The sequence below is a fragment of the Atractosteus spatula genome, chromosome 3 (assembly GCF_055471065.1).
Source record: "Atractosteus spatula isolate fAtrSpa1 chromosome 3, fAtrSpa1.hap1, whole genome shotgun sequence".
In the NCBI taxonomy this organism is placed as follows: Eukaryota; Metazoa; Chordata; class Actinopteri; order Semionotiformes; family Lepisosteidae; genus Atractosteus; species Atractosteus spatula.
The window spans coordinates 56,044,117-56,056,594 of record NC_142708.1 but is presented as its reverse complement, the minus strand read 5'-3'; the positions used below and the strand labels follow the sequence as shown (position 1 = coordinate 56,056,594).

Here is a 12,478-nt window from a genome sequence, read left to right as displayed (position 1 = left end):
TAAAATAAAACAGTTATCAGTTATTCTAAAATAAAAATCAGTTATCAGAAAGGACCTCCTCAGACCTGGTACAAAAAGATTCATTGCTAGCTCTAATTTTGTCTTGTCTTAAACCGATTTTTCGTCATGAAGTTTGGTTTGGTGGCAGGTAATCGAAAATCTGCCTTACCAGACAACTCCGTAGCCTTTTCAGTTTTGTCAGCCATTACAGCGACTTAAAACGGGGTTATTGTGTGTTCAAAACACTAGTATGCAAAAGAAAGACATACTGTCCAGCAGTCACCTAGCTATGAGCTGAAGTTTCCTTTTTTAATAAAATAAGTTAGCAATTATCTTGCTCTGTACCCAAACAATTTGGAATCCAAAATTTCTCTCAGGTCTCAACTCATGACTACGAAAACCCCAAACTGGTTGAGCCACTCAGGAGGTCCCATTACAAGACATTTTAACATTAAATCAATTTAATTTTCTTACACATCTCTTTATGATATCAGTTATGTTTTTTTTTCCAGTTTCAGAACATGTGTTTCTTATCTATAATCATGATTTTGATCAAATCCTCTAGGAAAACAGTGAAATAAAATTCAAGGATAGATGATAGATGATAACATCCAGTAACTCTTTTCTTGTAGATGGAAAATCAATAGGTTTAGTACATGGTACATATGAACATCCAGACAGAAGATCTTGCAAATCCATACTGTTTGAACATCATGTATCCAAATACTACTTTTAATATTAGTGTTATGATTTTGTCAAGAAAATCTGTTTTCTTAGTGTTTTTTTGTTTGTTTGGTATAATATTTAGTGTAATGTAATAACATAAAAAGACTCCTCTCATAAGCTGTCATGGTTGACTCCTTTAGTTCCTACTTATGGATCAGAGAATCTCCTTCAGCTTTTCTTGAAGTATCTCAGAGACTCTGTTTCACAAATGTGTTCTACAAGACCCGTCTAAAAAGTAATCTTGTCTTTAGTGTTAAATGCACATCCTTAGTTCATGTCTATCAAGGACATAAGTGGGAATTATATCTGTCAACATAGTAATTTGCATTAACTAACCTTTGAGGATCTTGCTTGTATCAAGTTGTCCCACAGTCTCCTCTATTAACATATTTTTTATAAGCAAAACTGTACACAAAAATCTGAAAGAAGAAAAAATCTTTGTTATTTTCGATGACAGTAAACACTGTTATTTATTTATTGTGTTTTTTTTTCTGATTAATAAATAGGTGATACTGGCAGTATTGTTGTTGTATTCATTCATACAGTGTTGAAATGATATGGAAAAGCTGTACGTCTGTAACTTGTATTAGTTCATGTTTTTTGCCAACTTAAAAAAATAAAACTGACTTTTTTAATAAAGTGGGATTTTATTGTTATGATGATCATTGTGCTTGTGAAACAATCAAAAAGCAGTAAGATCGTGCATACGTAGGATGTACGTTCTTAAAGAATGGTTGTCATTTGTAATAGCACAAGTCCAGTTAAGAGTTTTATTCATCACAGGAATTGTGAGGCCACTCAGCCATGATGAGATGTTTCTAATCATTATAGTATGGTCAATTATTTGTGCTTCTGCTGTAGCCAGTGTCCGATTTTTAATTACATTTTAAAACATCTATTATTCAGTCTGAAAATTTTTAAGTAGTGTAAGAAACTACAAAATATAACAAATATATACATTTTATGTTTATCACGAGGAAGTATTTGCAGTTACTGTACTTCATTGGCATCAGTTATTTAATAGACTTCTTTTTTATTGCAGGCATGTTTTATTTTTAATTTGTACAAACATAAATCTGTAGGTTTGTCTCTGCATTTAAAATGTCGTGTATGGTCGGTGTTATAATGTTTAACCTTGTTCCTTTGCTCTTCTTTAGTCTGTTATGTAATTTTCAACATACTTTACTGTTTTTCTTCATTGTCATGTCACTTAAATGACCTTGTTTTCACAGGTGTAAGTGAATGAAGTACAAATGGCTGCATTGAAGTCAGACATACAGAATTCTTTTGGCCCATTGTCATTTCTAGGACATGGTGCCTTATGTCTAACTCTTTTCACCATTCTTCCTAGATCCCAAGGATCCTATTGCAATTGAAAGGCTGAATTTGATGAATATGGCTAAATTGAGCATAAAGGGATTGATAGAGTCTGCGCTGAACCTTGGGCGAACGCTGGACTCTGACTACGCTCCTCTTCAGCAGTTCTTTGTTGTGATGGAACACTGTCTAAAACACGGACTAAAAAGTATGATATTTTAAGTTATATATTATGTTAACAGGTTTATAAAAACAGGATCAAAGCACCACAGCTTTGAAAATAGGTGTGAAGCTGTTTTTTTGTGCTGTGAAGTAAAGATTTCTCCCATTTTTTCCTCAACTGGGAGTGATATCTTCTTGGACTGCTGCATTTTGCATTCAAAAAGTATTGAACTTTTGTCTTGCAATGTATTTTGATAATGGTGATGGAAAAGAGCGATTGTTCTGAAATTGATCTTTGCTTTCCATCCATTGGTTTGATTTATGCATACAGTAGATATGTAAGTAAGAATTGAAGATACACTCCCTGAGAACCAATCTAAAAACATGAAATGAAAAACATCTTGTGCAAAATGCTTTGTGGAGCTTGTTACAAGATGGTCTGGTGCTGGTGATCTTACACACAGGAGTGAGGACATTTTCTTTTTACCACATAGTTATTGCAGTTCATTTCTTTCATTGTTTTTAGACCTTTTAGCCCCATTCTAATCTTTTCTAAAACTTAAGCAGTTTGTATTGGTTGAAATGAAACATTCCTATACTTATGTAACAGTGGTAACATTGCTTGCAGCATTTTTTCCTCTATTCTTAATTGTCCATCTGTGGTGTTATTTTGAAAGCTTTTCATTTACCACACACTTGTATTTGAGAACATTTTGAACAAGTATACAAATGATTACACTCGCAGAAAAGGACATAAATGCTCAAAATACTTTGTGAATTTTTTGAGCACTGGAAAAAATGCTCCTTTTGCCGGAGAGTGCAACTAAAGGTTTTTTACATTTTTTTTTTGCTTCATTTTGTGATTCAAACTTTGAGAACTGAGTTCCAATGTACTTATTTTTAAGTTATTTAAAATTATTTTCAGAAAGAATACAGGTTTTTGTATTCTATTGAAGTCATGCATACTTTTTACCACATGATTTTCAATATGGTTTATTTTCTTGCAGCAAAGAAGACTTTTCTTGGACAGAATAAGTCTTTCTGGGGACCCCTGGAGTTGGTGGAAAAGTTAACCCCTGAAGCAGGTGAAATCACAGCCAGTGTTAAGGATCTGCCTGGACTCAAGTAAGCAAAGCAATATTGTTGGCTGACATGGTGCTGTTACTGGAACTGATTACATTTCACAGGCTTGTGCATAAAAAAGTTTAGTTTTTTTAGTAGTCTGAAAATGCTCAGAGATGCCATACTAGGTTTATGCTGGAATTAATAAAAGTTATGTGGTATTTGTAAAACACCATGAGTTTAGCATTGTAGAAAACCCAAATCTAGCCTGCTATACTTTTCCCTGTGTACAGAGTACTGTAATGCAGAGAGCCAAAGAAAGAGCAATGCACTAATCAGTTCTTTTCCTCTTAAATTTGAAAAATGTTCTGTAGCTCATAGTTAATGGTCTTTTTGAGTTTTCTGGTTTGACAAATTGCATTGGTTCTGGATTTCAGGGAAGCAAATGCTGTCCCCCTTTCGTTTGATAACTTCTAAAAATATATTTTGCATTGCTTGCTGCCTATATAAATGTACATGTGGATACAGAAAATCAGGGGGAGGACAAGTAAGGTAGCTTAGGAAAAATGGACATCTTAAATCATTCTGTATTTAATGATCCTTATTCCGTGTTCTGTTTTAATCTTTCTCCTTAAATTAGCCTCCACTGCCATACATATCCAGGATCTTCCTACTCTTGACAGCTGAATGTAGAATTTTGATAATGATCTTTTTCATCACGTTAAATTGTGAACATTTGGATCTATTTTTTATATTTAGAGCAATTCTTTCTGTTATTATAATATAATTGTTATTGTTCTAGAACTCCCATAGGCAGAGGAAGAGCCTGGCTCCGTCTTGCTTTAATGCAGAAAAAATTATCTGATTATATGAAGACTTTAATCAACAGAAAGGACCTTCTCAGGTAAACTGGATTTTTTTCCTCTTTGAAGAATTATTTCCTTAATACCCTAGATTTCATCTGCTTTACAGACTGCATATGTTTCATATTTTAGAACAACCCATAGTAACAAGTATAAGAATAACAAAAGAAGGGCTTAAAATGAGAGTAAGCCATGGGGCCCATTTTGCTTGTTAGTAATTGATCGATTAGGTAACTTATATCTGTTCAGTCACACGTCCTAAGGAGTCATCTTAAACAATATCTAGTTGGACATATAATGCTAAAAAACTATAATTCCTTTCGCAAAGAAGGTTTTTTTAAGTGTAAATTGAATACAAAGACAATGGTGTAATGAAGTGTGAATTTTATTTAAATTTGGAATTGGCATGTAATTTCTTTTATATATATTCTGAGTGATGTGTTTTATCTATACAAGCCACATACATACCACTGGGCCTCTTTATACTACACATGAGAGACAGGACCTATTCATGCAGCAAGCTCCATAGAGCCTTACAGGAGAGTCTGCACTAATTGGAGGAGCAGTGTGTCACTCCACTGATGTCTTTACAGGCTAGCAGTTGCCTGATTGCTCCCAGGAGTAGCAGTTTAATGGAAATTTAAGGAATCCCTGGCTGACTCAAGCCATTCCCACAGCAGCGACCCTTATATTTAAGATATATTCTGGCAACAAAATGAAAATTAAACAAAAATTTCATTTCTACTTTCAGTGAATTCTACGAACCAAATGCACTGATGATGGAAGAAGAAGGAGCTGTGATTGCTGGACTTTTAGTGGGCCTAAATGTGATTGATGCAAACCTTTGCATGAAGGGAGAAGATCTAGATTCTCAGGTGCACCCCTCTTTGAATATATGTAGTGTGTGGAGCACTCTTAAGCTTTAGGTTGTTTTTATGCTTGAAGGGGGCTTGAAGGTGTAGTGGTTAGTGTTATTGTCTTACAACTGTTGGATCCTGGGTTTGTTTGCCTTCTGTGTGGACTTTTGTATGTTTTTACTGATAAATTTGTTTTCTCCTCAAATCCTAAGCACGTAGTGGCTAAGTTAGTGAAATAGAAGTATTTCACATTCAAATTTTAATTGCATTCTTTTTCTGCAGGTTGGCGTTATAGATTTTTCTATGTATTTAAAAGATGGAGGACACAGCAGTAAGAGCACTGAAGGGTAAGGCTGTTGTACACATGTCCAAAGTATATTATAGATGGAATTTATCTATTAACACCCTGTGTAGCCTTCACTGAAGTTGTGGAATTTTATTTGTCAACTTCAGTGAGTTAGCCTGATCTTTTTGAAAGAAAATAACAATTTTATATTGTTATATAAATGTTAGTACAGTAGGTAACAGATAAAATATCAGTCAGTCCTCACACCAGCTTGAATACAATCAAAATATGTAAATTAAATAATAGTCCCTTACAGCTTGGACAATACAGAGTATGATTGGTTATACAAAACTAAAACATGAATTAATATTGATTTAATATGTCCAGCTTTCCACACCGAGGTACTCACATCGACAAACTGTAATACGCTTAGATGTAAACGCAGACCTTTGTAAAACTGTATTTGGATGGATTCTTCCAAAACAAATGGATGACAAACTATTCCTGCCTATTTTAAATTACAAATATTTCAGCAAACATGAAACATACAGATCCTTTATCCATATTTAAGCTCTTTAGTGTCCAGTGATTGACAGGGTTTGCACTGCAGTGCATCAGCAGTGCAGACCAAGGTTGGGCTTTTCTTGTCCCTTCTACAGTATATCTTTTCTATCTATCTTTGTGGCCTATAGTTGGTCACTTGAACTTGGATGTCAAGTTCCAAGGAGTTCCAGTCTTGAAGGTGGTCTGACATCTGGGGGTTCCCTCAGTTTGGGGCAGTTTATCTGGTCAGATAGCTATGCATTGCATGAACACAAGACTAGCAAGTCAGATAAAACCAGAGCAGCTCTCCAAGACGAGAGACAATTGAAAATATCCATTATGCCTTATACCCAACATATAACAATATCAAAATATGCTCACTGTTATTTTCCCTTTATATTTTAGAGATGGGCAAATTACAGCAATTCTCGACCAGAAGAATTATGTGGAAGAACTTAACAGACACCTCAGGTATCAGCATTTTTGTTAGAATACTCTGATGATGATATAAGTGAAACTGAAAATTTACAAAATGGATTTTTAATTGCAAAGAGTTGACTAAGATAATTTTTTTGTTTCTCTGGTCTACTTCGTATTCAACAGTGCTTCAGTGAATAACCTGCAAGCGAAAGTGGATGCTCTAGAGAAATCAAATACAAAACTAACAGAAGAGGTTCGTATTTATTTTGAGTTTGTTCATATATTTTAATGTGAAAGTTTTAAGTTTTTTTAAATCAGCCATGGTTTCTCAGTCAAGCATTTTAAAACTAAAAGTTTAATTTTTGTCCTTATTAGTTTATTAGCTTAGGTTAGGACCACACATGCCTGTCCTCTGAGATTTTTTTGTCCTGTCTAGATTTTCTGGCTGGATTAGCAGCCGGTGGGGCACCGGTGGAGCACCTTATTAAAATGTCATGCATGTACACCTCCCTGTAGTTCAACCAAAACATCCCTGTCCATTTCATTTTGGTCAGTTGGCAGTGGCAAACAACAGGATCATAACCATGCAAGAAGAGGTAGAACGAGTTAAGGAAGAGAGTTCCTATCTTCTGGAGTCAAACCGTAAGGTAGGTTTGGAGTCTTTGTGAAGCAAGCAGTTAACACTTGTTCATTAAGCCAGGGCCAGGCTCTGGTATCCTAAACGCACCCCTGCATGCATTCTAAGCATATTTTGTAAATTAATCTTACAACAAGTCATTTGTTCAATAGGTGTTTGTACAAAATTGTATTTTTTCTATTGTAATCCTAGCCTCATCCAATAAGCTTAAGTGACACCAATAAGAGCCATGCTGTTCCTCTAGTAGGTTCTGTCTCTCACTGTGGAGCTTGTTATGTAGTAGCACACCAGATTTCAGTGTCCTTAATATGGGGGGGTGGGGGTGGGGGGTTGTGGAACAGGTTTATGGGCTGTCAGGACAAAGATTGGAAACCATGCTTTAAATGCATAATTAAATCCAAGCATTAATTGATATGTATTGAAGTGCTTATCAGTACCATATAACTATTTGGTCTTTTATGTTTGTGATTTTCCTAGGTGTCTAAAGTGGATGGGAGTGCTGATGGACAGGTATTAGGTGAAACACGGAAACAGCTCAAGGAAGAAACCCAGCTTCGTCTGGTATGTCTGATTGCATATATGTTAATGTGGCACCACACCTATTTGAGTCATTGTTTCCTTTTTCTGATAGAAGCTCTTTAATTTTGTGGAGTGGTGTCATCTTAACCATCTCCATCTTAACACCAGCAAGACCAAAGAAATGATCTTTGACTTTCGAAGGAATAAGTCTCCGCTGAACCCTGTTTCCATCCAGGGTGAGGACATAGAGGGCGTACATTCCTACAAGTACTTAGGGGTACACCTGGATGATGGAGTGGTCTGGTAACACTGATGCCCTGTACAAGAAGGGTCAGAACCAACTCTATTTTCTTAGGAGACTCAGGTCCTTTGGTGTGTGTGGAACACTGCTACACATTTTTTATGAATCAGTGGTGGCGGCGGCCATCTTCTATGCTGTGGTGTGCTGGGGCAGCAGCATCATGACAAAAGATGCAAATAGGCTCAATAAACTCATCAAGAAGGCTGGCACTGTGCTGGGGATGAGCCTTGACCCCATGGAGGTGGTGGCTGAGAGGAGAATGCTGACCAAGCTCACAGCCATCATGAACAACACCTCTCATCCGCTTCATGGGACTGTTACTGGACAGCGGAGCACATTTAGCAATAGACTGCTCCAGCTACGGTGTTCAAGGGAACGTTTCCGCAGGTCTTTCCTCCCGGCAGCTGTCAGGGTGTATAACGCTGCCCTAGGCTAGGACTGTTAGCGCTTCATTTGCTCCTCTGTGGACAGCATGTTTACTCCATTGTACTTTTTGGACAATCAGTCTGTATAAACCTATGCACATTTTGCACATATTTTATTGTTTTTACAGTGACTATGATCAGCACATTTTGCACACACCTATGTATTTATTTTTATTTATCTTGTTTGTCTTTTGTTTTATAACTATTCTGATGTCTGTTTTGCTTGTCTTGGGCTGGACTGCTGTAACACATCAATTTCCCTATGGGATTAATAAAGTTTTATCTATCTATCTTTAAAAATATGCTTTTACATTGGGCAGTGAAAGTATATTTAACTCTTCAGTGTAGAAAGTCACATTAGAGGCATCCATGCAGTAATTTACTGTACAAAACGTTATTACACCTGAAACTGACCCTCTCGCATTGAGTTTTCTAAATACTACCAACTTCCAGAAGTCTTGGTGACATTCATACAGCATGACGGACAGCACAGAAAAGTCAGTTGGCTGATGTCAGCTGGATGAAGTCCAGACTCAAACCAGAAATTCAGACTCAACCAGAGCATGCATCACTACTGACTGAGCCATGTAGTCTCCTTTTTTACCTTTGCTTTAAAGTATTTACTATTAGGTAACTCATACATTTGGTTCAGATAACCTGGTATTTTAGTTGTAAGCTGGTGTAGCAGGTTCATTAGTTTATTTTTAACAAAATTTACAAGCAATGCTCAGGCATCAAAATGTGATTTGCTTATGCTGACCATAAAGCACCAAACATATGAATGCATGTGAAATTTGTTCTTCTTCGCTTAAACAACATAAAAGGTGTTATGACCTTATTACGAAAAACCTGATCCATTAGAAAAGCAAGTCCCCTGCACACTCTCATTTACATACAGTTGGGTTTTGTAGCTCCTATCGCGACCAAACCCACAATGAAAATAGACAGCATATTGATGGAATGTAACAAAAAAATTGGGCATAATGAAGCGAAATGAAGATTATCAGGGCCCTAGCTTAAGGTTTTTCCTTGTAATTAGGATGTGGAGAAAGAGCTGGAAGTGCAGATTGGAATGAAGCAGGAGATGGAGTTGTCCATGAAGATGCTGGAGAAAGACATCTGCGAAAAGCAGGATGCTCTGGTGGCTCTCAGACAGCAGCTGGATGACCTCAGGACACTCAATCATGAACTTTCTCATAAGTCACAGGTATAGTATAAGGGTATAAGAACAAATGAGACAAGGCCATCCTAGCCATTGCTAGTGTGGAGGGAAATTAGAGTTAAAAAATAGTTCTGATTAATTTGATGAAAGTCAAAAAAGCTGTTATTTTTTTCTTCTAATTTGTAATGAAGTTAAGGAAGACAATCCCAGTCATCTTTTTGTACAACAGTTGTTTAAAGAGGTTTTTAAGTTGTCAGGATTCTAAATATTCTTAGGTTAAAATATTATTGAATGGAAAAGAGATACAGTATACAATTGCATTTTTGTTTTAATAAAATTGATCTGATCAGCTTCCATCCTTTTGGTTGTAAGCTAGCTATCCTGATGAGTATCCCCGTAAGCTGGAGCAGCCAGAAGAACATTGTAGCTAAAAATTGTTAGACATTAATTTAAGGATGAAGAAAACAGGAAGTGTGTGTTCTTATTTTATATGTACTGATGTACTTTATAATGCAGTCAGAGCTTCAGGATAAGTGAAGTTATTTGGGGTGAAGTCAGGTGTAATCTCTAAAGCTGGCTGTGAAATGATGCAGAGAAATGTAGCAGTATCAGTTTTAGAAATGTATTATAACAGAATAGAATAAAGATTCTAAACTGAAGAGAATTGTGATTAACATCACAATCAGCCATGTGGCAAGTATCCTAATTTTTGTGTGAAAGTGAAATATTTTTTTGATTTTCCTGTGTTAAATATTAAGTCAAAGCCCCAGCTCATCTGCCTACAGTAAATTCCGAAACCAGCATATGGTGATGACTTCCTGTTTACTGGAGTTTGCTGCTTCTAGCCATTGGACAGCTGCCATTTGAGATTTATGGGTGTGTCAGAGTTGAGATGTAATTCCTAGATTGTCCCATGTTATAAATCAGACTTCATGTTATCATATCCATTTTATTTTTGCTTAGAGCTCTGACACTGCTCTAAAACAGAAGAGTGACATTATCAGCCGTTTAGAAGAAAAAGCAAACCAGATGGCTGGAACAATTAAAGTACTTGAACAGAGGTAAGAAAGAAGGAACATGTGCTTCCTCGGGGCAATTTTGCAAAACATCTCTTGATATTTTGCAAATGTCGATAATTAATAAAGCCAGTATTGTAACTGCTGGCTTTGTGTGTTGTTTGACAGACAAATAGAGGATCATGTCAGGGTTATATCAGTAGTTAGCCAGACTTACTGATATGAATATGTTTTGTGTAATACTAAACAATCAAACTGATTTTAAATGACAACTTGGGGATCCTTGCACCATTTTTACGTAAAGTGTCCTCTTCTACTTAAACATATTTTTGAAACAGCTTTCAATAAATACCTGTTTGGTAATAACACAGATTTAAATGCTTCTTAGTAGATTTATAACATTCTGCCATATTACTAAGACATAAATGCCTCTAATATATAACACATGGAAAAATTCCTTTTGATGTCTGTTGTTTGATATGCAGATTAGAAAGATTTTAAACTCTGATTATTAGCAGACAGACATTTTTATTTGCTACTTTGTTGTCAGATTTTGGAGAAAAACATTGTACAGAATGATACAAGTCAACAAGCAGAACATCTGACACGCCTTTTAAAATCATTAAGATCAGGGATCCTCAAGAATTGCAGTATCCCACAGCTTTTATTCCACCTTTGGGCACAATTTCCTAATCGATTCAATTATTTGGATAAGAAGCAGAATCTCCTGTGATGTAGGCTCTGATCGGTTGCTATTGAAAAGCTGCCCATCTCTGATTTAGATTTGCCTTAGCATTGTGTTGCTGAGTCAGATTATAAAGACCTTTGGGTAAATGTGTGTCTATTGTACACCTATGTGTATTTGAGATTTGTATTTTGTTTCCTTTGAGTTACAAACCCACTTCTGAAGGACTTGGTGGTTCTCCTGTCCTGTAATAACAACTGTTCTCCTGTTCTGTCTCTTATTGTTTTGTTCCATCACTTCATTTTCATCCTCTTCATTGCTTATTCTTTTGTGTTTTCCAAAAAGTGAAAAAGATATGGTGAAACAGGCCAGAAACCTAAATTCTGCTGCAGGCAAACTCCTCCCGAAACAGCATTAGGCTGTAACCTACATGATGAACCATTTCGTAAATCTGCAAATGACTGAATTTAAACCCCGTGTAATATAGATATGACCAAGCCAGAAAAATAATCTCAAGGTTAAACGTGGATCATAACTGTTACTTTTCTTATCATCTGTAAAATAAATCTCCTTGAATCTTCTTAGGTAACTTTTTCCTAGCATCTGCTTTAATCATGAAGTGGCAACTTAAAATCAGTCCCTTTTCCTCTGTTTCCTTTTGTTTCGCGCAAAACACTGTTTCCAGTTTTTAGGGTAAATGCAGTGAAATTTTGAGGTCCTAGACATCTGAATTTTCTCTGTCAGTACAGTTTAACCTTAGACTGCCTCCTCTTTTGCCTTCACATGTTTTTATAACGTGAGAATTCTTTCTAGTGCTTTGTGGGAAAGGAAATAAACTCTTGATGGTGGATTTATCTGACGCTGTGTGCGTGTGGCCTTGTCGGCATTGTGGTTCAGGAGCCAGTTGGAGTTCTGCATTTGTAAACAGATCAATAAAAACAGAACAGACGTGAACTAACAAGTAGTTGTACTAACAAGGAGGAATGTTTTGGAGTATAAGACCTTTTTAAAATGTTTATAAAATGCTGACTTTGGCTGATAATGCTTGCAAAATCAAAGATGTGTTAGTTGTGTAAGGTAAATTTGGAAGCTATGATGATCTGCACCACAAAGGGGCATAATGATTGTTTTTAACAATATTGAATACGGTATGTATTCAAAAAGGTTTTTTTCTTTTGAAAGCATTTAAACCTGTCAGCCACTTAGAAATAGCTTACCAATACATTTTTCATTTCATCGCAGCAAATGTAACCATTTTCAAATCTAAAGGCTTTTTCTTGTATAACAGTTGGATTCCAGCAGTTTGGAGGAGTGGTCAGGGCTCTGTTTCCAGAGGTTGGGAGATTGTGGGTTTTCCCCACAATCCCAGATTAGATGAGATCCCAGATGAGGCAAAGCTGTTGTGCCCCTGATCAATGTGTTTGATCCAGCTTGTTCTAGTAAAACGCCCTGCTATATTATAATTTATGTTCACAACACTAGGGTCCTTATATTCCT

General features: G+C 36.2%; 1 protein-coding gene across 3 annotated transcripts in view; it reads left to right on the top strand.

Moving 5' to 3' along the window:
* rufy3 (RUN and FYVE domain containing 3) overlaps positions 1-12,478 on the top strand; it is a 33,918-nt gene that overhangs the window by 14,105 nt on the left and 7,335 nt on the right. For all 3 annotated transcript variants that reach the window (XR_016090815.1, XM_088910693.1, XM_088910695.1), the window contains 11 exons: positions 2,078-2,251; positions 3,213-3,330; positions 4,070-4,171; positions 4,882-5,005; positions 5,270-5,334; positions 6,222-6,287; positions 6,420-6,489; positions 6,791-6,883; positions 7,351-7,434; positions 9,158-9,325; positions 10,244-10,341. Coding sequence is in view for 2 of the 3 variants with exons in the window: in XM_088910693.1 (XP_088766819.1) it covers positions 2,078-2,251; positions 3,213-3,330; positions 4,070-4,171; positions 4,882-5,005; positions 5,270-5,334; positions 6,222-6,287; positions 6,420-6,489; positions 6,791-6,883; positions 7,351-7,434; positions 9,158-9,325; positions 10,244-10,341 (1,162 nt within the window). In the remaining variant the exon portion in view is untranslated. The remainder of the gene's footprint in view (positions 1-2,077; positions 2,252-3,212; positions 3,331-4,069; positions 4,172-4,881; positions 5,006-5,269; positions 5,335-6,221; positions 6,288-6,419; positions 6,490-6,790; positions 6,884-7,350; positions 7,435-9,157; positions 9,326-10,243; positions 10,342-12,478) is intronic.